The following is a 26673-nucleotide window of genomic DNA, read 5'->3' as shown; positions in this document are numbered from 1 at the left end:
TATTTCCCCATACTAAATCTATCATTTCTGGAGTTGAACAATAACATGTATTTAGTGAACTATAACTAGTTTGAGCCAGCATGCTTGAACACGCCTTTAATCTCAACACTCAGGAGGCAGAGACAAGTGGATATCCATGAATTTGAGGAAAGCATGGTCTTAACTGGCGGTGGTGGTTATGCTTTTAATCCCGGCACTCAGGAGGCAGAGGCAGGTAAGTCTCTGAGTTCAAGGCCAGCTTGCACTACAGAGTGAGTTTCAGGACAGCCAGGACTGTTACACAGAAACACAGTCTCAGAAAAACAAAAACGAGAGAGAGAAGGAAAGGAAGAAAGAACGAAAGAACATACGTATGTAGGAATGACTCAAACGCCAAAAACCAGAAGCAACAACATATTTGTTACATAGATGATGACACATTCATTCAACAGAATACAGTGGAGCCATACTATTTTCCCCTAAAATGCTTGTAGGCCGTAGAAAGTGTTAAAAATAGATTGAGAAACAGAAAAGGGTTTGTGTTGCAGTATATATAATAATTCTTTTTTTATATAATTCTTACCAAAACATCTTAAAAAATTCAAATACAGTGGCAAGACTAGGTAAGCATGCATACCCAAAATATCAGCAAAGGTTTACATATGAATGAGTCTACAAAAGAGCATTCTTCTCTTCCAAGAACCCATGGTTGAAAGAGAACCGATTTCAAAAGTTTTCCTCTGACCTCCACATGTGCATACAAGTGCCCACACACACAGAATGATGATGATCAACAACAATAATAAATTGGGGGCTAGAGAGATGGCTAAGTGATTTAGAGCACTGGCTGTTATTCCAGAGGACCTGGGTTCAGTTCTCAACACCACCATGGCAGCTAACAACTTTCCTTAAAATTAACTCCACTTCTAGGAAATTCGATGCCCTCTTCAGGCTCTATGGGCACCAGGCACACGTGGTACATATGTATACATGCAGGCAAAACATATACACAAAAATAGATCTTTTTTTCTCAATTTAACTTTTTTAAAAGGATAAATAAAGTTATGATCAAAATAGTCAGCAGTCTTATATTTGTGGATTCAACCAATCATCAATTGAATAATAGTTGCAAGCCAGGAGGTAGTGGCACATGCCTTTAGTCTCAGCACTCAGGAGGCAGAGACAGGTGGATCTCTGATATCAAGGCCAGCCCTGTCTACAGAATATGTTTCAGGACAGTCAAAGCTATACAGAGAAATCCTGTCAGGGAGGGAGGGAGGGAAGAAGACAGGCAAAGACAGATTCATAAAAAAAAAAAAAACTTGTGTTGTAATGAACACATGTAGATTATTTTCCTTGTCATTATTTCTGGAATAACATAGCAACTATTCATATATATTTAGATTATATTAAATATAAGAAATCTAAAGAGAATTTTTAAACTATATAAGGGAATACACACGGGTTATACACAAATACTGTTTCATCCTATGTAGGGGACCTGAACATCCAAGAATTTTGTTATTCATCAGGGTGAAATCCTGGAAGCAAAACTCCTACAGATTCTGAGGGATAAGCATTTTTTTCTTATGCATCATAAACTCTGCAATTAAACTGCTGAGTCTCCTACCACTTGGTTTCAATTATCCTGGATCCTAATTTGTACTTTCACTTATTATAAATAACGAACTTGAAATGTTTTCTCCTAACTCAGGGTTGGAGACGTGGCTCAGCAGTTAGAGTGCTTGTTGGTCTTGGACCAGGTCTGATGCCAGAACCCACATGGTAGCTCACAGTTCCAGGGACCCAGATGCCCTCTCTTGGTACATGTGGTACAGAGAAATAAATGCAGCCAACACACCCACACATGCATAAAAGAGTAGTTTTTAAATTAATATTCATGGTTGTAAATGCAAGTATTCCAAGTAAGGCAGGAGAACCAGGAATTCAAAGTCATTCTTCACTACTTAGTGAAAACAAAGTTAGAATGGGCTACATAAGATTCTTGTCTCAGAAAAACAAAAATCCAAATCTGTCGTTCCCTTATAGTTCAATCATATATTTAGTGCTTTATTAAGAAAATTTTCATTTTCTTAATAAAGTGTTTCATTCTGTGATTGATAAAACACTAAAGAAGTCAAGTTACATTCTTAACAAATCAGCATAAGCCAAAATATATCACACTGAAAGCCATAGCTAATTAATAATAAAAATGTAGATAAGGGAAGGGGAAAGACAAAAGCACTATAAATTTAACATAAAACAGTTATGAAAAGAAATTTCTCTAAAAACTCTACCTCAATCTATTCATTTGATGCCCCACTTTATGCTACAGGCCAACACACCATCTTTAGATTTGGAATGGATAAGGGATATGCCTTTATTTTGTAAAATTGGAAAAGGACTATTAGAAACACATACTCATTCTCATACCATTTGAAGGGAAGATACAAACAGATAAGAAAACTTGAAATCCATTCCCTAACACTGCACAGGTTCTGTGTTTGAATTCTTGGCCCATAGGGGGTAGCCTATTAGGTATAGCCTTGTTGGAATAGGTTTGGCTTTATTGGAGGAAGTATGTCACTGTGGGGGCAGGCTTTGAGATCTTATACATGCTTAAGCTACGCCCAGTTGTGAACTGTCTCCTTCTGTTACCTGTGAATTAAGATGTAGAAATCACAGCTCTTCTTGGGCACCATGTCTGCCTGCACACTGCAATACTTCCTGCCATGATGATAATGAATGAAACCTCTGAACTGTAAGCTAGCCCTAAATTAAACGTGTTTTGTTTTGTTTTTTCCTTTATAAGAGTTACCTTGGCAGAGTGCAGAGATTCTAATGAAAGAAGGGGGAGGAGGGGACAGGAGCTCCACAAGGAGAACAACGGAACCAAAATATCTGGGCACAGGGGTCTTTTCTGAGACTGATATTCCAAACAAGGTCCATGCATGGAGATAACCTAGAATCACTGCACAGATGTAGGCCATGGCAGCTCAGTCTCTAAGTGGGTTCCCTAGTAATGGGAATAGGGACTGTCTCTGATATGAACTCAGTGACTGGCTCTTTGATCACCATCCCCTAAGGGGGGAGCAACCTTACCAGACCACAGAGGAAGATAATGCAGCCAGTCCAGATGAAACCTGATAGGCTAGGTTCAGATGGAAGGGGAGAAGGACCTCCCCTATCACTGGACTTGGGGAGGGGCATGGGAGGAGAGGAGGGGAGGAGGGTGGGATGGGGAAGAAATGATGGAAGGGGCTACAGCTGGGATACAAGGTGAATAAACTATAATTAATATAAAAATTAAAAAAAATGAGTTGCCTTGGTCATGGTGTCTCTTCACAGAAATGGAAACCCTAACAAAGACAGCCTTGAAAATAACCCACGAACTCAGTGGCAGGCTCTTAATCACCTCCCCCTGAGGTGGAGGCAGCCTTACCAGGCCACAGAGGAAGAGTATGCTGCCAGTCCTGATAAGACCTGATAGGCTAGGGTCAGATGGAAGGAGAGGAGGACCTCCCCTATCAGTGGAGTGGGGGAGAAGAGGGAGGGAGGGCAGAAATGGGAGGAGGCTACAGGGATACAAAGTGAATAAACTGTAATTTAAAAAGAAATATTAATAAAAAAGAAAAATCCTAGCCTGAAAACCAATGAATTAATGCATATCACATTAAAGTATTTTTAACATCTACTACAAACCATGATGTTAGACCAGGTTACATATATTTTCTCTAATTCTTAACAATTCTATGCTAAAATCACTGCATTATCTTCATCTCAAAACAAGAAATGAATGACATATCACATAGTTAAGAGAGTTGCCCAATAAATGTGAAATACGCTCCACCATTCAACAAGGACCTTTACTCACCATGTTCATAGCAGCTTTATTTGTAATAGCCAGAAACTAGAAACAACCTAGATGTCCCTCAACCAAAGAATGGATAAAGAAACTTGTACAATTACACAATGGAATACTACTCGGCTATTAAAAACAAGGAAATCATGAAATTTGCAGGCAAATGGATAGAACTAGAAAAGAGTATCCTGAGTGAGATAACCCAGAAACAGAAAGACACGTATAGTATATACTCAGTTATAACTTTATATTAGCCATATAATATAGGCTAAGCATAGTAAAATCTATAGTCCTAAAGAAGCTAAACAACAAGGAGGACCCTAGGGAAAAGGCTTAATCCTTATTCAGAGGGGCAAACAGGCTACACATCGGAAGTAGGAAAAGACAAGAAACAGGACAGGAGCCTTCCACAGGGGGCCTCTGAAAGATTCTACCCAGCAGGGTATCAAAAGGGATACTGAGACTCAGACTTTGGGCAAGAGTGCTGGAAACCTTATGGAAGAAGGGAGAGATAGAAAGACCTGGATGGGACACGAACTCAAAGAAAACAACAGAGCCAGGAAACCTGGGCCCAGGGCAGCCTGCAGAGACCCATACTCCAACCAAGGATGTTACATGGAGAGGATCTACATCCCCTGTTGAGAAGAATCCCACAAACTGCTCAGTTTCCGAGTGGGTTCCCTAGTAAGGGGTACTGGGACTGTTTTTGACATAAATTCAAGTGGCTGGCTCTTTGATCACCTCCCCCTGGGGGGTGCAGCCTTGCCAGGCCACAGAGGAAGATGATACAGCCAGCCTTAATGAGACCTGATAGCCTAGGGTAAGATAGAAGGGGAGAAGGTCCTCCTCTATCAGTGGGACTAGGGATTGGCCACAGGGGAAGAAGAAGGAGGGTGGGTGGGACTGGGAAGAGAGGAGGGAAGTGGTTGCAGCAGAGATACAAGGTGAATAAAGTGTAATAAATAAATAATTTAAATTAAATTTTAAAAAAATCTGGACTCAGCCTGGCGGTGGTGATACTTTCTTTAATCCTAGCACTTGAGAGGCAGAAGCTGAGGGATATATGCATACAAGGCCAGCATGGTCTATAGAGCTAGTTCCAGGACAGCAAAGACTACATAGAGGAAACCTGTCTCAAAACACCAATGATGATGATAATGATAATAAATAGTCTGAACTGGAATCTGAGTTAAAGTTTGTGGTCTTTCAACTTACATAACAGACATTTCTTACCTTTAGGACATCAGTGGGATTGGCTATAGTAGATGAAATCACTCCTGATACTACTCCACAGATCACATTAATTAGGAGAGTTTCATCTGCAAAAATGTAAAATAAATAAATGAAGGTTCATTTTATTAAATACTGGTTTATGTGTGTACCCGAGGTATTATATGAAGGAAATTATTTCCAGAGTGCTCACTTAAAAATGAACTTCAAGGTTTATTAACATAAAAACTCTCAACTATTTGTAGACCATGCCAAATAGTACAAAATACATATAAATTATAAACTATAAACCATTATTTCTTTGAAGACATTATTTTGAAGATAGTGAAATTGTTCTACATAATTATCAGTATACATAAATTAGAATGAAGTACTTCCTTTTCAAACACTTCAAACATATAATGCATCTTATTTTTGTCTTTAAATTTTTTTAGATTATAATTTAATTAAAACATTTCTCCCTTTTCTTCTAAGTCCTCTCATATATCCCTCCCTACTCTCCTTCAAATTCATGGTCTCTTTCTTCACTAATTGTTATTACATGCATATATGTATTTATATATACATATATATCCCTAAATATAACCTGTTTACTACACATAATGTTACTTGGATAGATGGATAGATAGATAGACAGACAGACAGATAGATATGTGTGTGTGTGTGTGTGTGTGTGTGTGTGTGTGTGTGTGTGTGTGTCTGTGTCTGTGTGTGTGTTTATGGCTAACTGCTTAGCACTAGACAACCAATGCTTTTCCCTGGGGAATTCCACCTCCCCTGCTCCCAGCATTCTGTAGTTCTTTGTGTAGGGTCGAGGCCTCATGGACTTTTCCCTGTCCAGTTTAACGTATCAGTTGGTGACATCTGTTCAGTTTTTAAGTCTTTTTTATGGATAATCAACTTTAAAAACGTAATAACCAGATGTTTAAAAACATACTTATATATAATAAATTTATCCAAATATTAAAATTTGAATGGCTCTATAGATCTCCTAGCCACCATTTATGTACAGAAAGCTTCTGGAGTCAAATACGAAAAAGCAGTAGTATAATCTCTGGTGCTGAGTTACGAACAGAGAGACTTACACATGCTAGGCCAGTACTCTGCTACTGAAGTACACCCTGGCATCCAAAAGAAATTTAGAACTAAATTCCCTCAGCTAGAAACAAGAAGAGAACAACAGAACATATTGTTCCACAGAGAGACATCCAATCTTCACCACTTCTTCTCCTCATGAAGAGACTATAAATAGAAAATTAGTAAATCAATGTGAACAATCTACAAAAAGAAAATATTTTCAGGAGAGATGAAAGTGAATTCTTCAGGATTCCCAAAGAAGAGGCTCTAGGAAATGCTGCTTTAGAGTAATAAAATGCTTCAAGAAACACTGCTGACACAAAGTCTCTCCAGTTTTCTCAACCATCCAGCAACCCCGAGCCAATGATGAAATATTCATCATGGAAGGATCAGGCTGAAATGGAGAAACATACAACAACTCTGCATGTGGGTACAGATGCATGGGTACACCAGAATCTAGACTATAACAGATTAAAATTTATCTACCTACCAAAAGCTTATTAAAATTGGCATCTAGAAAATACCTTCAAGTCCTCTCACTAATGAAGAGAGCATTCACTTTCAGAGAACATGGTTCTTCTAGGCTTTTTCAAAAATGACAATTCTTTTTTTAAATAATTTAACAATTTGTTTTTTAATAAATTATTATTTTAAGCTCGGTACAGTCCTTTAATCGCAGTACTTGGAAGGCAGGTAGATGTCTGAGTTCAAGGCCAGCCTGATCTAAAAAAAAAGAGAGTTCCAGGACAGCCAAGGCTACACAGACAAACCCTTTGTAAAAAAAACAGAAAAAAAAAAAAAAAAACAACAAAAAAGAATTATCATTTTGGGGGAAGGACACATATCACTGCACATGTATGGAAGTCAGAGTTCAACTTTGGTAAACACGTTCACTCCTTCCACTTTTGCATAGGTATCAAACTCAGGTAGTCACACTTGCATGGATTTTACCCATTGAACCATCTTGCCAGCCTACAAGTTTTTTAGTTGATAGCAAGAGACAGATTTGAAGAGCAGGTGCCTCTAACCCATGTTCCTCCTCTGTAGGAATTTACCCCAAGTCAACACAAGCTCAGTTTTATGCCTGCAGTAACTGTCTTTCGTTCTCTGGCATCATGAGATAAACATTCCACACTAAGCATGATTTTGACAATCTCTTTGAGGATAGCCTCAAAAGAGAGTTGAGCATACTGACCTTCCAAACGTTCTACAAATAATCGCTTCAAGCTTTGATAAATACCAATTTTGATGGTGCCATATGATGCCTGTCTTAGTAAAGCAGGGGCAATTCTGCCCCCACAAAAAAAAAGAGAGAGAAAAGAAAAGTTAATTTTATTTAACACACATATGTAGAGTTTACAATTCTTTTATCTATATCTTTCCAAGCGATAACAAGCCTTAACAAAGAAAACTCACATCCCAGGTCATAAAACAAATGTCAACAAAATTGAAAGAACTGAAATTATGCAGGATGTATTCTCTGACCATAGAGGAAGCACACTAGAAATGAATGAGAATGCTCAGACACTTAGAAATCAAACAACACATATGCAAACAACATATGGGTTAGAGAAAACTACAAAAAATTAATGTATAGACCTGAGTAAAAATTCAAATACATACTATAAAATATATGGATAATAACAATTAAAGAATGAATATGAGTGAGAGTAAACAGATACATGGAGTGAGTAGGGGGAAAAAGGAAGGGGGAATTATGTAATTATATGATAATTTAAAATTTTTTAAATATTATAAAAAATAGGTGGGATACAGCCAGGCTTAGCAGTACAGGTCTATAATCCCAGCTGCTACTTGCAGGTTGTAAGAGAATGAAGAAGAGTTCCAGGCTTGTTTGATCTAGGGTGAGGAAAAGGCCAGCCTGAGTAGCTGGTAAAAAGAAGCCAGGTGGTGGTGGCACACACCTGTAATCCCAGCACTCAGGAGGCACAGGCAGGCAGATCTCTATGAGTTTGAGGCCAGCAAGTCCAGGTCAGCCAGGGCTACACAGAGAAACCCTGCCTCAAAAAAAAAAGTAAAAAGACTAGGTAGCTCACTTACAAGTATTAGGCCCTAGGGTCCAATCACCAATATTAGGAAATAGAGGTGGGAGGGAGGAAGGAGGGAAAGACTAGGCAGCCAAAGCATAGCTGAGAATAATTTATTCTCAAATGCTTACACTAGAAGAGTAAACTCCCCAGAGACAACCTCTAGAACTGGGAAAATTTAATTCCTGCTATTTATCAACCACCAAGTATAATACTTTGTTACAGTGACCCAAACTAACAATACCAAAATTTTACAAAATAAAATTGAATTCATAGAAAAATTTTTCAAATTTTACTTACTTTTATTTTATGTTTATGAATATTTTCCCACAAATATGTCTGTGTACTAACGGCATGCGATGCCCATGGAGGCCAGAGGACATAAGATCTTTTGGAACTGGAGTTACAGGTAGCTGTTAGTCAACATGTGAGTGCTGGGAATCGAACCCAGGTCCTCTGAAAAAGCAGTCAGAGCTCTTACATACTAAGCCATCTCTCCAGACCCATGGAATTCATCATTCTATTAAAGTTCAAAAAATAGTAATTCCCAGCACAGAAAAATTTACTGAAGAGTACCACAAACCACTGAAAATTTAACATTAATCTTATACAGTCTCTCCAGAAGATAGAAGAAGGAATATTTCCCAAATCATTTTAGCTCATATTACCTTGATAGCAAAACCCAGACAAAAATAGTACAAATAAAATCACAGACAGGGGCTGGAGAGGTGGCTCAGAGGTTAAGAGCACTGCCTGCTCTTCCAGAGGTCCTGAGTTCAGTTCCCAGCATCCACATGATTACTCACAACCATCTGTAATGAGATTTGATGCCCTCTACTGGCATGCATGTGTGCCAGTAAAAATACACTCCTAAGCCAGGGGTGGTGGTACACACACCTTTAATCACAGCACTCAGGAAGGCAGAAGCAGGCAGATCTTTGTGAGTTTGAGGCCAGCCTGGTCTACAAAGTGAGTCCAGGACAACCAAGGCTACACAGAGAAGCCCTGTCTCAAAAAAAAATACACATAAATTTTTAAAAAAAAAAACATTAAAAAAGACACATATCACTCATGAATTTAGATGCAAAAATCCTTTACAAAAGATGAACAAATTGAATGTAGCAATATTTTAAAAAAGTTAGGCACTATTACCCACACCTCATAAGATTTTTTAAAAATCAACTTTTATTTCCTCACAATTGTAGATACATCTTTAACCTGATCAAAAAGGAAGCGATAGTGCCAAGATCTCAACCTACTTAAATTCTGCTCATAAACTGAAGATGTTCTCACTCATGCCTCCTTTGAGATTTCTCCAAACTGCAGAACTATACTTTAGGAGATATAAATAGAAATAAAGCAACAGCTCAAATGGTTATGATTGAAGAAGGAAAAAAAACCCAAATGCCTAAATATGCATATTTCTGACTCTAATTACTTGTATTGGGAAAAGCAAATCTTAAGGTTATCTAATGCTAATGAAAGAGCAAAGTAAAAGAGATGATACATGAATGACTCACTTCTGCATGAAGATGTTTTCTGGTGTTTTTTTTTTTTTTCAAGAAAATTGTATTTTAAATAATCCCAACACAGGTTACTAACAAAATTGATTTCCATCCTCAGCAATGATGGGAGCTTAGACTTAAGATGGTGAAGGAAATCAGCAGCAGGTGAACTACAAAACTAGCCAGTAAATCATAAACTGATGGGTAATAAAATGTGATGAGAAAAGATGATTCTCTCTTTCTCTTATTTTTCATTACTATTTAAGCTGCCAGAATATTATTTCTTTCACAAAGGAGATCTTAAAGGAAGATAATGTTTGCCAAATGAGGAAAATTCTCACAAGAATGTATACATCTAATTGGTGCTGCTTTTACACCGGCTATTAATATCAGGAAGCAAGGAGTGGGGAAAGCTTACGCTACAGTGGTATTATCCATCTTCACATTTATTATATACAGCTATATGAACACACAATCCAAAGCTCAAAACTCACAAGCAGATGAAATATACAACCCATGGATCCAGAATAACAAGTTGAAGTGGTGAATGGGAAAGGGGTACTGTAATGCAAATGAAATCTGTGCTCTCTTTAAAAAAAGCACCCAGCTCAAGATATAAAGAAAGAAGCCAATCTTACCCTGAATACAAAGCCAAGATCCCTTCTTCTTTATAGATTCGGAACAAGGCATGAAACATCCCTCTATATTTTATTTCTTTGAAACGGACATCGATGCTCTGGCCCTGGACTTGCAGCCGTGTTTTTGTAAGATCCACAGGGAAAGTGCCTATGAAGGAACATACTCCTAAGTATTTGCAAAGAACAGTTATGTTCTGGCTAAGTATAAGGCAATGACAATATTGGAAATATAAGGCAGAGCCATTTGCATAACACATCGATGTCTACTACATCAACACTGCCAGAGGACAAAGGCTATAAGTGAAGTGAAATGCACTAGCCTTTATAGAAAGCACAACTTGCCATACAGTATACCTGACACTGTAACCCAGAAAATGCTTGAAGATGGTCAATAATATGCTAGAAATGCAAAGGAATGTGAATGTTTCTTTCACTCGGTCTCTCACATACCAGTGCTGATGGCTTTTATTAATTTTTAAAATTAATTTATTTTCTTAATTACAGTTTATTCACTTTATATCCCAGCTGTCGCCCCGCCCCTGGGTTCCTCCCAATCCACCCTCTCTCCCTCCTCTCCTCCCATACCCCTCCCCAAGTCCACTGATAGGGGAGGTCCTCCTCCCCTTCCATCTGACCCTAGCTTATCAGGTCTCATTAGGACTGGCTGCATTGTGGCCTGGTAAGGCTGCTCCCCCCTCAGGGGGAGGTGATCAAAGAGCAGGCCACTGAATTCATGTCAGAGACAGTCCCTATTCCCATTACTAGAGAACCCACTTAGAGACTGAGCTGCCCTGGGCTACATCTGTGCAGGGGTTCTACATTATCTCCATGAATGGTCCTTTGTTGGAGTATCAGTCTCAGAAAAGACCCTTGTGTCCAGATATTTTGGTTCTGTTGCTCTCCTTGTGGAGCTCCTGTCCTCCCCAGGTCTTACTATCTCCCCCTTCTTTCATAAGATTACCTGCACTCTGCCCAAGTTTGGCTATGTGTCTCAGCATCTGTTTTGATACCCTGCTCGGTATCAAAGTCTTTCAGAGGCCTTCTGGAGTAGGTTCCTGCCCTGTTCCCTGTTTTTTTCCCCTCTTTCCATGTCCATCCTGTTTGCCTTTCTGAATGAGGATTAAGCGTCTTACCAAGGGTCCTCCTTCTTGCTTAGCTTCGTTTTTGTTTCCCTCACAATTTATTCATTATATATCCCGATTGACACCCCCTCCCTCAACTCCCACCGTCCCACACTCCCTCCCTCTTCCCCTCATCCCCTTCCCCTAGTCCATACTTTTTGAGTTTGTGGTTATTGTTTAATCCAAAGACATGAATTCATAAATAAAATAATAACTTGATTAATTGCTGTTTAGAACTAAAATTTCATGGATTTTTAACCAATGCTTATCTGAAACTGATATTAGAATTACACAGATATGTCATAAATAAACATCCTAATATAGTCAAATCTAAATAGCTTCAAAGAATAAAACCCATATTCAGTTTCATGTGTGTGTGTGTGTGTGTATGATACACTTATAGCACTAGGATAACAATATCTTGTATTGCTCCTGTTCACATGTGATTCAGAAGTAATTGATATTAACATGTATTTTCTTCTAGACATATGATCTTTACGTAATGCATTTTGCACACAAATTTACTTAAACTCAAATACATGGGATTTAATAGATATTTAAAGGAAATAAAAAGCTATCCCAGCAAGCTTTGTGCTCTTACTAGAAAAGATAAGTCCTATGTTATGATAAACCAGAGGTGTTTCAGAACAGTCATCTCTCAGATCTGAAAGATCAAAAAAGGAAGTCAAAGGAAAGACAGCATGGCATTTTTGGACTTTATAAATCTAAGCCTACATTTTATATTAATTTTGAAGATTAACATATGCCTGCATTTGAAAGTGGTAGAATAGAAAATACCACCCTGATGATAGGAAACACTCTTTTTCTCTATAGGGAAATTTGTACCATGAAACAGAATTTTACATTCACTTGCTTCTTTTATTTCTCTTATCCTCTCATCCTCTCCCACCTCAAGTCTTCCTATGTCTACCTCATAAAATCTCCACACATTATCACAAGCATAGGAAATCACAGGATTGCTGCTTTTAGATGTTCTTACATGCCATTACAATAGTGTGAGTGTGTGTGTGTTTACAACTTCCTAATGTTATGAGAGAAAATGGCAAAGTCTCACATGGTTCTACTCACCAGCGTCCTTGAATACTTCGGGACTAAAACCAGCCAAGTACTTGGGCCATTTTTTTTTAAACTGTGCTTTATTTATTTGTGTGCATGTATGAGTGTGGGTACATTTGCCACAGCTCATGTGTGGAGGTCAGATGACAACCTACAGGAGTTAGTTCTGTCCTTCAACCACATGGGTCCCATAGATCAAACTCAGATCTATCAAGCTTGGCAGCATGCATCTTTACATGCTGAGCCATCTTGTCATCCCTAGCAGGATCTTCAATAAACTCCCTTTTCTTATATGAGCACATAAAAGTGGTTGCTGCATGAACTGAATGGGTTTTAAGAAAGATTTAAAGATCTAAAACTAATAAGCTCTTTATGTATGTAGTTCTGTACTTTTGTGACCTGGATACGATAAGACCAAAGCATATTAAAAAAAAAAAAAAAAACAGTCAAACACTGCTGGATTCTAGACACCAAGGACTCATTTAGAAAAAAGAAGAATCTGGAAAATGAAAAGTCACAATCTAAAAATATTTCAAAATTAAAATTGAAATAGAGATGACTCTTGTCTGATCTTGTTTGTTTCTAAACTGGAAGACAGGTTTGCAAAAAAAGAAGCCTGGATACAAAGAAAATTATAACCTTAGCATAAATGAAAGACCATTAGTACAGGAATACACAGAAGCCACTATCATATACAGACCTTTATGATCACGCATAAAAATTATTAAGTCACTAAGTTATCGAAAAAAGTTTAAAATTTGACTTAACTACATTCCCCCTATCATTACCAGTAACTTCTCAGGAATATTACTGGATAGCTATGCAACAATAATTTTTAAAACAAAGATAACACTTTTTTTCCTCTGCTTTCCTCCAAAAATAATTGGCACCACACATAACCATCTGTGGCATAAAACTCTGATTTGTCCTTTTTTTTTTTTTTTTTTTTTTTTCAGATTCTTACCGAACTCGGCAACAATAGAGGCCAGGCCGCCATACACAAAAGGTTTCCAGTTCAGACCAGACATCTCATGGCTTAAAGTGGAACTTTTCTGATGCTAAAAATAAACACGAATCAGAACAAGGCACAAGAACAAAGAGAACATTTGTTAACATCTGATTATATGATTTCAATTAACAAAACAGGCAAATCAAACAAATGTAGAGGAAAAAAATTAAAATGACTATGTGAAATGAGATAAAATGGAGAGTCCTATTTCATGTGCTAGATGATGATGAGTTTGTTCTATAATGTCATTCTGGAGGGTGCATGTACAATCACTCCAAAAATCAACATGTGCCCTTCATTCGCTCTTAATTTTACACTCTTCCCCATCCAAAGATGCTTTAGCCCATCTAGTACACCCATCTTTGAAATTCAACCAGACAATCATGAGTCAAAGAAACTGGAACTCAAGTTACATAGGCCGAGGCATCCTATAAAAGCAGTTCATGGTATTCAGTTAGCTTGATTCAGGTAGGAAGCACAAGCTCCCTACACTTCCCCCAATTTCCTCAGCCCTCTCAGCTCTCCACTGAAATTTAGCATCTCAGTTCTAGAAACTGAGCTGGCTCTACACCAAACCATCTACTCAGTGAGACCCAGACCAAGCTAAGCAGCAATTCAATTTGCTTCCGGCTCCTGAAGAAACGACAGCAATGTGGCCATATCACACTTCTGACATTGAACACCATCCATCCAGTGATCTCTTCTCCCCTCCCCTTCAACTTTAAAAACATATCCAAGTACTATTATTCTTTCTATGTTCTAATTATGTATTTCTGCTCCCACACCTTTTCCTCCTTCCCCATCAAATCCGTCTTAGATCTGTCATCTGAAAAAATCCTCAGTTTTGCAGGGCAGTGGCGGTGCATGCCTTTAATCCCAACAATCAAAAGGTAGATTTCCTAGTCTGAGGTCAGCCTGGTCTATAGAAAGTCTGTTTCAGGGGTGGGGGTTGCTTCAGTTTGATTCTTTTTCTGCTACTTTCCTTTCCTTCACTTTTAGATTTGTTTTTCCACAACTCTAGCATCTAGACAAATATCTGTCAAACTCTAACATGTACCAAAGTCATCTAAAAGGTATATTAAAACATGGACCACTGAGCCTCTACAAGAGTTTCTGATTGCCCTGGGAATCTGCACATTCTCAAAGAATACCAATGCTTCTCCCTTTAAAAACTCCTATTGCAGGCATCACCTGCTAAATCCTGGTCTACATGGAAATACTACTTTTTCTTAACAGAATCTCAGATGTTCTTGAAATACTTCTTTTTCAGAGCTTCACAGTAGGTATACTTCCCGATTTCAAAAGGATTTATGGTCAACAAAGAACACTCTGAAATCAGATCCTCTAAAGTCGATTTAGGTCTTGACTATAACTTACTAGTTGTGGCTCTGGAAAAGTTACTCAATCTTTCTCTGCCTCCATTTTCTGAAAATGATAATAATAAAAATTCAAGTCATAGGGTTGTTGTATTGTATATAAATAATACATATCTAACATCTAGAAAAACCGTGAAACTTTGCTCAGTAAGTTAGTTAATTATCATTACTACATGGTTGAATTTATATCTTAGTAGACAGCATTTGCTGTCCATATTCCCCTTGCCAGTTTGGGTTAGCACCCTGGAGCCAGTCTGCTCTTAGAGTAAACAGGGTTTTGATTTATTTTCACAAAACTAATTGTCTGAAACAAAGCAAAGAGCAATTATCCAGAGAGGCTAGCAAACATGCAGATAAATGTCTTAGTTACATACTACAAAAATAATTGTGGAAACTCCCTTCCAAACATAGTACATACTGTATACGTGAGAGATAACCTTATCGGAGGAAAGTTCATTAAAATTCTAAAGAGCCAAGTAGGAGTTGATAGAAAAAAGAGGACTATGGCATACCTCCTGAGTTTTCAAGAAAAATAAATTTTAAAGCAGACATAGAGGCATGTGCCTATAATTCCAGCAACTAGGAAGCAAAGGAGAATCAGTAGTTCAAAGTCACACTTTGCTATATAGGGAGTTTGAGACTATCCTGGTCTATACAACACCCTGTTCTCCAAAAGAATTCACAAAAAAAAAAAAAGAATGGAAAAAATTACTCTCTGGTGTCAAATTAAGAAATTCCCCTAAATAGCCTTTGATATTTCCGACGTCTGCTGTGCTTCTGATCCAGACTGTCCCTTTAAAACTTCACAAATCCTTTCTCAGTACAGGAGAGAGGGGGAGAAGAAGAAAGAAGAAGAAAGAAGAAGAAAACTCTACTACAACTTTAGTACCTACTACCCAATGTTTTAAAAATATTGGTATTTGATCATTATTTTTTATTTTATATGGGTGTGTTCATGTATGTCTCTGCACCACATGCATGCCTGAAGGCCACAGAGGCCAGAAGAGGGTATTTCATCCCCTGGAACTGGTTACAGATGGTTGTGAGCCACCACGTGGGTGCTGGTACTTAAGCCTGGATCCTCTAGAAGAGCAGCTAATACTTTTTGTTTTTTTGTTGCAATATAGGGTTTCCCTGTATAGCCTTGGCTGTCCTGGACTTGCTTTGTAAACCAGGCTAGGCCCCAAATCAGAGATGCACCTGCCTCTGTCTCCCTGAGTGCTGGGATTACAGGCGTGTGCCACCTCACTGGCTGCAGCTAATACTCTTATTAACAGTGGAGCATGTGCCACCTCAACAGCTGCAGCTCATACTCTTAACAGCCCAGCCCTCTCTCCAGCCCCTTACCCAATCTTGTAATAAAGAAAACGTGCTTAAGGTGCAGGAGCAATAATGAATCGCTGAAAGGTGGGGATAGAGTCACACTAGGAAGCAGAAAGATCAGCCACTGGATCTTAGGTCAGGTAACCCAGAGGTTCCTCCATGAAAGGTTCACAATTCAGAGGTGATAGAAAAAAAAATCTAGAGCCACTTCTTTTTTTGGCTAAATGTATGTCATTTAAATAGCTATTAAATCATTATCCCTGGAGCCCTAACAAATTACCTTTCTTATATAAAATGATAACTGTAGTTGGTATCTGAAAATATTTAGAGTCTTTATTCGGTAAAATAAGCATAATGATCTTTATCTTTATTCCCTCCACTATACTTTCATTAAAATTTCATTAAGCCATAAAATTGTACAAGGCTGTAAGATGACCGAGACCAACACTGTCCCTTATATTACCCTTGCCAGTTACATCGGAAAGTCAAATCTTTCACTCCAATGTTAGAAATGAAAGTCATAAAAGAAATTCTGCATATCACCTTTGATTAGACTTTATACAGCCCTTCCATACACTAGAACAATTTGGAGGCAGACTGAACAAATGTATTTCCCTCCCCTCACCCCCTGCCAAAGGAGCCCTTCAAATAGTTAAAGTCAGTTTTCATGTTTCAACATGTTCTCATGCTAAGTAGTCTCAATCATTTTCTTCATTCTATATGTTTTAATTCAGTTACTGTAGCTGAAAAGTTGTTTCTTTTGAGACAGGCATATCACATAACTGAAATATTAAAATTCCAGCAAATACCACTCTTTTACATAAGGCTATATCTACGTATGCAAGTTATACCCCACCTATTCTACTGATCTGCTTTTTTTTTTTTTTTTTTTTTTTTTGAGAAATCACTTTTTTCAACACCTTAAATTCAGGCATAAAATGATGACTAGGGTGAGGTTTATTCTCTAGTTGTCCTGTCTCTTCACCTCTTAAATAGCTAAGATTCCCTTAAAAAATGATACTATACCTCACAAACTTTTTTGTTTTTGTTTTTTTGAGACAGGGTTTCTCTGTGCAGCCTTGGCTGTCTTGGACTAACTTTATGGACCAGACTGGCTTCCATCTCACAGTGATCTGCCTGCCTCTGCTTCCCTGAGTGCTTAGATTAAAGGCATGTGCCACCACGCCTAGCCACAAAACATTTTGTAACCTCATAACAGCTAGTATAGAATGATTACAAACATCAAATAGCTGACTGTCTTATGTAACAACCTGTATATAAACAATTACAGAAGAAGCCACAAAAACTATCTGCTGGACCTGGACAATACTATGTACCCTATACAACACTCTCCTGATTTCCAGATTCTCTACCTACAAACCCTTGCTTCTTGTTTTGGTTGCAGAGAATTGTTTTATAAAGTATACAAATTTCTTATAAAGTTATTTTGACTTGTGGAGGCTAACCTCAGTCTTGGATGAAAAGACAGAAGTGATATCTAATTAACAATTTAAATATAGTACCCTAAATATTTTAATTATATAAAGAAGCCAGTCAAATCTGTCTTCATTATTTGCACCTCTATTCATAAGATGGATTCTGATTATGGAAATCTTGATAAGATAACAAGTAATATTAAAAAATATCCTAGAATCCATATTATATAGCCCCTACACTTACTTCAAAGTCTGGTCAGGAAATTCTGGGTGACCTTCTTGGTGTCTTCTTTAAGAAAGAGTAGGTATTAGAAGATTCTCATGTTCAAAAGATAGCAATAGGGAGCCTAAAACTATGTGCTGAAGACATACTAAATTGTAAAAGGAACTTTTATTCGCTTGTTTCAGTTGTTGTCTGGGAGGCTTACTGCCTCCATCTGCTAACCTAAGTCTCTAGGTTAGCAGAAGCTTCTAGCCTCCATACAATCTAACATAGGCCTAGAATGTTTTCTGCCTCAGACTTACTGCTCAATAAGCTCACCGTTTCTAGTTCTGAACTCTTGGCTGGCTGGTTCAACTCAGCTATCCTGGCTCAAACTCCTCTGCCAGCTGACTTATTCAATCTGGCTTTTCTCTTAGCCTCTGAATTGCTCTGCTTGGCCTCTAACTCCAGCAATCTTTTCTAATCTCCTGGCTCCTTCTTACTCTATGGCTCGTTCTGTCTTCACCTGATCACTTTGGTTGAGTCAGTGAGTTGAGAGGCAGTGCAGTGCAGTTGAGTTCATGGCAGTTCAGTTTGTGGAATTCAGAAGCAGTTTTACCAGGAGAGTTTTAGAGAGAGAGGTTGAAGATGGAACAAGCCAGAGAATGAGAAGGAGCTTGAAGATTAGAGCAGATTGCGGGAGATAATTTGAGGCCAAGCAGAGCAATTCTGGGGCTGAGAGAGAAGCCAGACTGAATAAGTCAGCTGGCAGAGGAGTTTGAGCCAGGAAAACTGAATTAAACCAGTCAGCCCAGAGCTTGTTAATAACAAGAAAGGGTGAGCTTGTTAAGCAGTGGATCTTGGAAGCTGAAAACATTCTAGACCTAGGTTAGATTATATGGAGGCTAGAAGCTTCCAGAACAAGCAGGTGGAGTCAGTAAGCCTCCATAGACAACAATTACTTCAGGCGAATAAATTTCTTTTATATTAAATGCTCAAACCTGCAATGTGCTATGAAGATAATTGGTCATGTTTTTAAAAATCACAGCTGAGTGGTGGCACATGCCTTTGATTCCAGCGCATGAGAGGCAGAAGCAGGTGGATCTCTGAGTCTGAGGCCAGCTGATTACATAGTGAAAACCTGTCTCAAAAAACAAAAAGAATTACAGAAATATATTCTAAGATATACAGTATTTGCCAGTCCATCTATCTTTCCTGGACAATCATCTGGTAAAAGAAATCAAATATTTTGTTAGAGAAAAAATAAGTGTTAAACTGTATAGCAATCTATAAGAGTAAGGGAGCATGGAAAAGAAAACAACTGGCATGTGTGTGAATAATTTGTAAAAGCTGTTGGAAGTGACAGAACTTAAATTGGGTTTTGACAGAGCAGACTGGATAGGAGCAGATAAGGAAGACATCTGGGAGTGTGGCAAATGGAAAGACAACGGTGTAAGCACAATCATGTGAAACTAGGCATCAAAATGGTTTGTACTGAGACAGAAATGAAGGGCCCAAACAGAATACACAATGCACTTGCTGGCTGAAACAAGGGAAAGGAGTAGGTTCTACTGAAAGTCTTGAAAACAAAGTGTTGGAGAAAGACTAGTTCTATTAATAGACAAGTGAATTAAGGTAATAGCTTACTTTAATTAGCTACCAGGGACTACAAGGACTGTGGGTTGCAAACAGAAGAGGTAGGGAAATAGCTAAGGAGGGTGTGAAGTAGGCAGAAAGAATGCTCATTGGCAATGAGGTTAAACTGTTGAAATGGAGACAAAAGACACTTCATGATATAAATGAAGAGGAGAAAAGTGTTAAAATCTAGTCTAAGCATCTCTAGAGTTTGGGCAAGGAAATACTGCTGGAAAACTATAAATGTCCCTGCTACTACCTTGTCTGAAAAACAAAATTCAGGTTGATAATAACTATGATCCCAATCAAGTAACTGAACTGCATTTTAATAGATGCCTTCAGTACCTTAAACTCAGGAGTGACAGGACGATAGAAAGTGATGGAAATAATCTTTCAACAGCATCCCTCACACTGATACAATGGAGGTGTTTGCTTACTCAACTTACAATCACTGCCGCCGTTGCAAACTTCACCCTTAGAAAAATTAGGATTATTCCGGGAAAGATACCCATTCACCCTCTGGGTAGCAGGATCTTGCCAGTTCCTCAGCTGTCAGAGTTCATAGAGAGAAGGGAGGCGCCTGAAGGAGGCGGCCTCCCAGGGGCTCGAAGAAGCAGGGTTCAATCGAAGAAGTAAAGCCACCGATGCCAGAAGAGTGAAAGACAGGGGGAAAGGACTCAGCTGAGGGGAGAGAGAGAGATCAAAGGCCAATTAAGCTTCTCCAAGGCCTGGAACCGAGCCAGCCCGGCCCTGTGCGGCCTGAGGAGGCCCAGCCCCGCTCCCCAACCTGGAAGCCCAGGAGCTCCCCCTCACCTGCTCAAGCTCATCAGACGCTAGGGAAGCGGAGGCTCCCACAGTAGGAAACGCTACCGCAGCGCCAACCCGGAAGCATTGAGACCAACGGAAATAACCAAGGCGTCGCCTCGGCAACAGTGGCGCAGCTATCCTAACTCCGCCCCCATCCTAGCCTGTAAAGGAAGGCCCGAACGGAAAGAAACTATTAGGTTCAAAAGGCCAGAGTCCAGAAGGCAATGCAAAAGATCTGGAGCCAGCCACCTGACTTTGAGGAGCCTTCGGGAGAGGGAGCTAAGGAATGAGAATGTGGAAGCTTCTGCAGTTAATGTACTCACTCACCAGAAAGGGCAGAGGAGGCGCCTTTGTCATCTACCCACCTGGAGTTTACCAGAGAGAGCAAATCCTTCCATTAACCTTAAAAATGGGAGATGGTGGGAGGGGAAGCCACATGGATGGAGTCCCAGAGGTGGGGCAAAGGATTTAAGATAAAAGTGAGAGGGGTTTTTTTCTTTCTTTCTTTTCTTCTTTCTTTCTTTCTTTTCTTTCTTTCTTTCTCTCTCTCTCTCTCTCTCTCTCTCTTTATTTCTTTTTTTGAGATAGGGTTTTTCTGTGTAGCCTTAGCTCTCCTGGACTCACTTTGTAGACCAGGCTGGTCTCGAGCTCACAGAAATCTCCCTGCCTCTGCCACCCTGAGTCCTGGGATTATAGGCGTGAGCCACCTCACCTGACTTGGAAGGATTTTTTTTTTACTGCTTTTGGGGCCCTTTTTCTCTTATCAAGGTTGCCTGGTCTGGCCTTCATATGAGGGTTTGTGCCTAGTCTTACTGTATGCCATCTTTTGAGGAGAGTGGGGCAGGGGTTGAGGGAGGAGAGGAGCTGAGAGAGGAAAAATTGTAGCTGGATGTTAATATATGAGAGAGAATAAACAATCTTCTTTTTAAGTGGGAGAATTTAAGATAAAAAATTTTAAGATAAAAGTAAGGACTAGGAGGTGAGTGAAATTTAGAGACTGAACATAGGCTCAGAAAGGAACAAAAGGATGAGAGAAGAAAATAAGTGTTATCTACTGACTGTCAGACAGCAGTTGCTGGAAAATTACACACATGCCCTGTTCTCAAAACTCAAAGACAGAAACTTTGGAACAAGTTGGAAACAGAAAGGGAACCATAAAAAAGTTAAAGCAAAGGACTCTGAAGAGAATAATGGAAGAATATACCAGTTAATCTGCACCTCACAATGCTCCAGAAAAGCTTAAGCACCAGCTTCTGACCTCAGTTTTCAGGGCCACCAGAAGAGAAAACCACAAACTTCTGGGTGAATCCATTAGCTAAATTAAGGGCTACCCCTACTTTTTTTTTTAATCCATCACAGTTTCCACAATCACAGAGTTTATTATTTACATAAGTTTAAGTCAGTGACTTAGCACACAGTGCTAAGCAAGTATTGAATGAATGAATGAATGTCTCAATTTGTTTATTTCAAAAGAATCTTCCTCATCTCATTCACATCTGTGGAATTTAACTTTTCACTTAAAAAGGTTCTTCAGGAAGCACATGTGATAATAATAGAGGACATTATGGAGTACTTAATCATGTGTCAACTATGATGCCAGGAGCTTTTTTTTGCTTGCAACTGCTTTATAAGGTTGATACATACATTTCCCCCTCCTAACAACGAATAAAAGTGAGGTCATAAAAGTTAGCAGAGTTCTGTCATAACTGGCAGAATTCAGATTTCAAGTCAAGACTGACTTCAGAGACCAAGCTCTCTGTTAATGTCAGAAACTTCATTATTCCAGAGATAAACCCTTAAGAGCTCTAGCTGCTCTTCTAGAGAATAGGGATTCAAAAAACAACAACAAAAAAACACCTCAATTCCCAAGCTTCAATAAACCTCTGTAAATCCAGTCCCAAGATAGCCAATGACCTCCACTAACACCAAGCACTCATATACTGTGCAGAAATACATGTAGACAAAACACTCATACCCATAAAATAATTTTTTTAATTTTAAAATGTGAATTCTCTTTCATTTTAGACATCAGCAGAGCAATGCCCTTTTAGACAAATTGAGGGCTGGAAGAATGTAGCTTAGAGCCCTTATAATTTGGAAGGTTTGAACTCTCTATAGTGACATGTATATGTGCAGCTGTGGCCTTTGTGTTTCACATCCAACTCACTGAAACTTGTAGAATTATGGTCTGTCCATGGAGCAAATCCCTATCTTAGCTTTTCTACAAGACAGTATTTTCCTATTCAGCCACTATTACCAACAGTTAATCTAGTCATCAACTAGGAAAAAATTTTAAAGGCCCTTTGTTTTCAAATGACTCATTTTTAAAATTCTATATGTGAGTAAAAACTAGCAATTGTAGAACATTATAAACACACAACACACTAACATATTTGCACTTTGGTAGCATTCTTTCACTTTTAGCATTATTTAATGCTGTAATACACAAAAATCTAATCATTATCAAAGTTGGATATTTTCCTCATAAATTGCCTTCTATTATCTAGTCTCTCCCATAAAAAACAGTTTTTGACTATGCACATTCTGTTTTGAGCCATGTCTAAGTTATGATCTACCTAAAATGTAAGCTATTCAAAAGGAAAGAATCATGGGATCTAATTCTAGTACAACTTGGAAATTCTTTGTAGACATTTATTCAGACCGTGCTAAAACATCTCTTGCTGCTTCTAAGGGTTACTCTCTCCATTCTTCATTTACCCTTCCTATCAGCTTTGAGTTCTTTCCAAACTAGCACAAAGAAAAAAAAGAAATTAAGATTGTGTCACCTTCCAGATGGTGACCAATCTCCTTAGATTCATGGGTGTTTCTAAATCTTTGTTTTTCTTTGTTTTAAGATTTATTAATGTAGTTTATGTGTATGAGTGTTCTATCTGCATGTACATCTGCATGCCAGAAGAGGGCATCAGATCCCAGTGTAGATGGTTGTGAGCCACCATGTTCGGAAATGAACTTAGGACCTCTGGAAGAGCAGACAGCACTCTTAACCACTGAGCCATCTCTCCGTCCCCTAAATAATTCTTTATCATTGTTTCCTATGCTTAGAAGATCAAACCTAGGATCGCATGCATGCTAGGAAAGTTACTCAACCAAAACCCAATATATTCAGAACACTTCCATTTCAGCTTGCAGTAGGTAGAAACTATCAACTAGACAATTTTATCTATTTTGTGCTTACACCCTGTGTATTTTATACTGCTTCATACCTCAGATTCAGGCTAATCAAATGTCAAGTGCTCAGTAACCACATATGGTAGGTGGCCACTGTACATGGCAACAGAGATCTGACTCCTTCCTCCATCTGATGCATTATCACATATCTTCTCCTAATAGCCCTCAAAGAAGCATCTAACTCCCTGCTGCTCATGTGACAGCACTTGGAATTATCAGCATTATTTGGGGCTTGTAATAAATGCTGATATTCAGGCTCTAGACAAGTCCTATTTAAATCTGAACCGGAATTTTGTACTATGCCTATGGGATTGGTTTCCCTATTAAACCTTAAGAAATGTGTTGCACCTCTTCTGGTATACATCCAATTCACACCTTAAATGGGTCTAAATTACGTTTATCAATCTTCTATTGAATATTACCTATGAGTCCAGAACTATGCTAAACACTTCATATGAATTATGATGTTTAAATAACACTGCTGTGTCAGGCTCCTTTTAGTTCCTTATCTTTTATGGTTGTTGTTATTGTTTTGTGGAAAATAGAACTTTTCATAAATAATTATAAATGTTTATTTTTTTCTCTTTTATTGTGGCAATAATTATTTTAAAATAATTTGGAGCTGGTCATGGTGGAGCACGCATTTAATCTCAACATTCAGGAGGCACAGGCGAATGTATGTATCTCTGTGAGTTCAAAGCCAGCCAGGAACTCAAGACAACCATGCCTACACAGAATAAACCCTATCTCAAAAAACAAAATCTAAAATAATTTGAATTTACGTTATAAAGATTCTACAGTGTTCTCATATCAACTTTCCCAAGATATCCCTAATTGTTAACATTTACATAACTTGGGATGTTAGTCAAAAAACATTTATGTAGTATAACACTATTAACCATAACTATAAATCATACACATGCTGATTTTTCCCAGCTTTTACATTAATTTCCTTGGACCATTCTAGTATCTACTTCAAGACACTATATAGTGTTCAGCTCCCACATCTTCTTAGTCTCTCTCACTCTCTCTCTTTCTCCTTTTATTGAAGATTTTTTTCTCATATACTATATCCTGATAATGGTTTACTCTCTCTCTACTCCACCCAGTACCTCCCCACTTCCCTTCCTATCTGGATCTGTCCCCTGTCTGCCTCGCATTAGAAAACAAACAGGCTTCTAAAGGAATATACTATAATATAAATACTATACTATACTATACTATACTATACTATACTATACTATACCATAATATAATGAAATAAAACAAAAACTAACACATCAAAATTGGACAAAACAAGCAGAAGGAAAAAAAACCCAAGACAATGCACAAGAAACAGAGACCCACTCGTTTGCACATTCAGAAATCCATTTAAAAAGTGACTTAGAATCTATAATACGTAACAGAGAACCTGATGCAGACCCTTGCAGGCCCTGTGCATGCTGCTTCAGTCTCTGTGGGTTCATATGAGCTTTGCTCAATTGATTTAGAGGACCTTGACTTCTTGGGGGTGCTCCATTTCCTCTGACACTTACATTGCCTCCTCTTCCATAGGGTTCCCGAGTACTGAGGGGAAGGTTTTCATGGAGACATCCCATTTAGTGTTGAGTGTTCCAAGTTCTCTCTTGCTTTCTATGTAATTTCTGGCTGTGGGTCTCTGTATTTGTTCACCTTTGCTTCAAGCAGTGTTAGGTGTGGGTTCCATCTCAGGGGATGGACCTTAAGTCAAATCAGGAATTTCTCCCACAAGCTTTTTGCCACCATTGCCCTAACATGTCTTGGAAGCAGGACACCATTGTAGATAAAGGTTTTGTGGCTGTATTGGTGTCTCTCTTTTGAGTGCTTGTGGGGTACCTTCCTGAAACAAAGACACTAAGTGCACATAGAGGTGAAAGCTCTATGTAGGCATCAGCTCAACATCTCCATCTTCAATGGATTGTTGTAGGTGTTGTCTACAGCAATGGAGACGTTCCATCAGTTTGTGAAGAATAACATGTAGTCTTGACAAGAGCCTGGGTTGTTTGGGAATTCCCATGGGACCCCTTTGGCCAACAACTCAATTAAATATAACCCAATCCTGATACTGGAAGCTTCATTTGGTGACAATAGATGTCCAGTTGGGCCTCTGTCTCATCCATTATTTGGCAATTTCATTTATATTGCCTTCATATGTGTGTGTGTGTGTGTGTGTAAATATATGTGTGTGTGTATATATATACATATTATTTATGAATTGTATAAGAGATGTCAGTTTTTCTTTTTTTCCTCTTTTTAAATTAATTTATTTTTTTATTAATTAAAGTTTATTTGCCAGGAGCCAAGGCTATTTACTGAAGCCAAAGTCAATTAGTGAGCCAAAGCTATTTAGTGGAGACAAAGCTATTTACTGAAGCCAAAACCAAGTAGTGAGCAAAGGTCATTTAGTGGAGACCTAAAGCTATTTAGTGAAAGAGTTACCTAAGACCCTAAATCATGGGTGATAGATTTGTGAGGACATCTGACTGTTAGTTTTAGAGCATCCATGAGATATCTTAAGAAAACATCCTTATGGTATCTTGCAGGTGCAATATTCAACCCATGAAAGCACTCTTGCTATCTCCTGCAGCAGTAATTTAGCCTTCCCTCTTTCTTGCCTTCTCCCTATATAAGTTGGATAAAAATTTCTAATAAAGGAGGCCTTGATCAGACAAACAGACTTGGCTCCATTCTTCATGTTTCTTGTTCCTTCCCCCCCCCCTCCGTTCCTTCCACCCTCCTTTCTTTAGGAACCCGTTGAAGTCCCGCAGGTCAGGGCATTTCTGGTGCCCAACATGACCAAAAGGTGCAGAGGCCTGGATGGACCGTCATTCTTCAGTGGCCACTAAAATACATAAGAATTCAGCGTTTCCACTGGGAAACTAAAAAACTGCATAAGAGATCTCCACAGAGCCGCCTGTCTATGAGTTTGATCCGAGAGGTAAGTCAGAACGAGGAATTATGAGACAAGATTTGAGTAAGCATGACTTATTCTTACAGGGCCTCAAGGAGTCCCTCAAGGCGCAAGGAGTAAAGGTTAAGAAAAAGGATTTAGTTAGCTTCTTTGTTTTTGTTACTAATATTTGCCCCTGGTTTCCACAAGAAGGCACTATTGATGTAAGATGCTGGCAGAAAGTTGGAAAT

General features: G+C 38.6%; 1 protein-coding gene across 3 annotated transcripts in view; it reads right to left on the bottom strand.

Annotated features, from left to right (window-relative positions):
* Slc25a14 (solute carrier family 25 member 14) overlaps positions 1 to 20421 on the bottom strand; it is a 41848-nt gene extending 21427 nt beyond the window's left edge. Inside the window, exons 1-6 of one of the 3 annotated variants that reach the window (XM_055612139.1) lie at positions 20332 to 20395; positions 19965 to 20199; positions 13502 to 13595; positions 10340 to 10487; positions 7344 to 7438; positions 5075 to 5160 (exon numbers count right to left, since the gene is read on the bottom strand). In XM_055612139.1, coding sequence (XP_055468114.1) covers positions 5075 to 5160; positions 7344 to 7438; positions 10340 to 10487; positions 13502 to 13595; positions 19965 to 20030 — 489 coding nt within the window. In that variant the 5' untranslated portion in view covers positions 20031 to 20199; positions 20332 to 20395. Of the gene's footprint in view, positions 1 to 5074; positions 5161 to 7343; positions 7439 to 10339; positions 10488 to 13501; positions 13596 to 14923; positions 14972 to 19964; positions 20200 to 20331 lie in introns of those variants that run through there. The other 2 variants (XM_055612141.1, XM_055612140.1) reach the window with 2 other exon arrangements.
* Positions 20422 to 26673: the final 6252 nt, after the last annotated feature.

Source organism: Psammomys obesus, unplaced genomic scaffold (assembly GCF_907164565.1).
Source record: "Psammomys obesus unplaced genomic scaffold, mPsaObe1.curated_primary_1811, whole genome shotgun sequence".
NCBI classification, from domain to species: Eukaryota; Metazoa; Chordata; class Mammalia; order Rodentia; family Muridae; genus Psammomys; species Psammomys obesus.
This window is presented reverse-complemented; position numbering and strand designations above follow the sequence as displayed.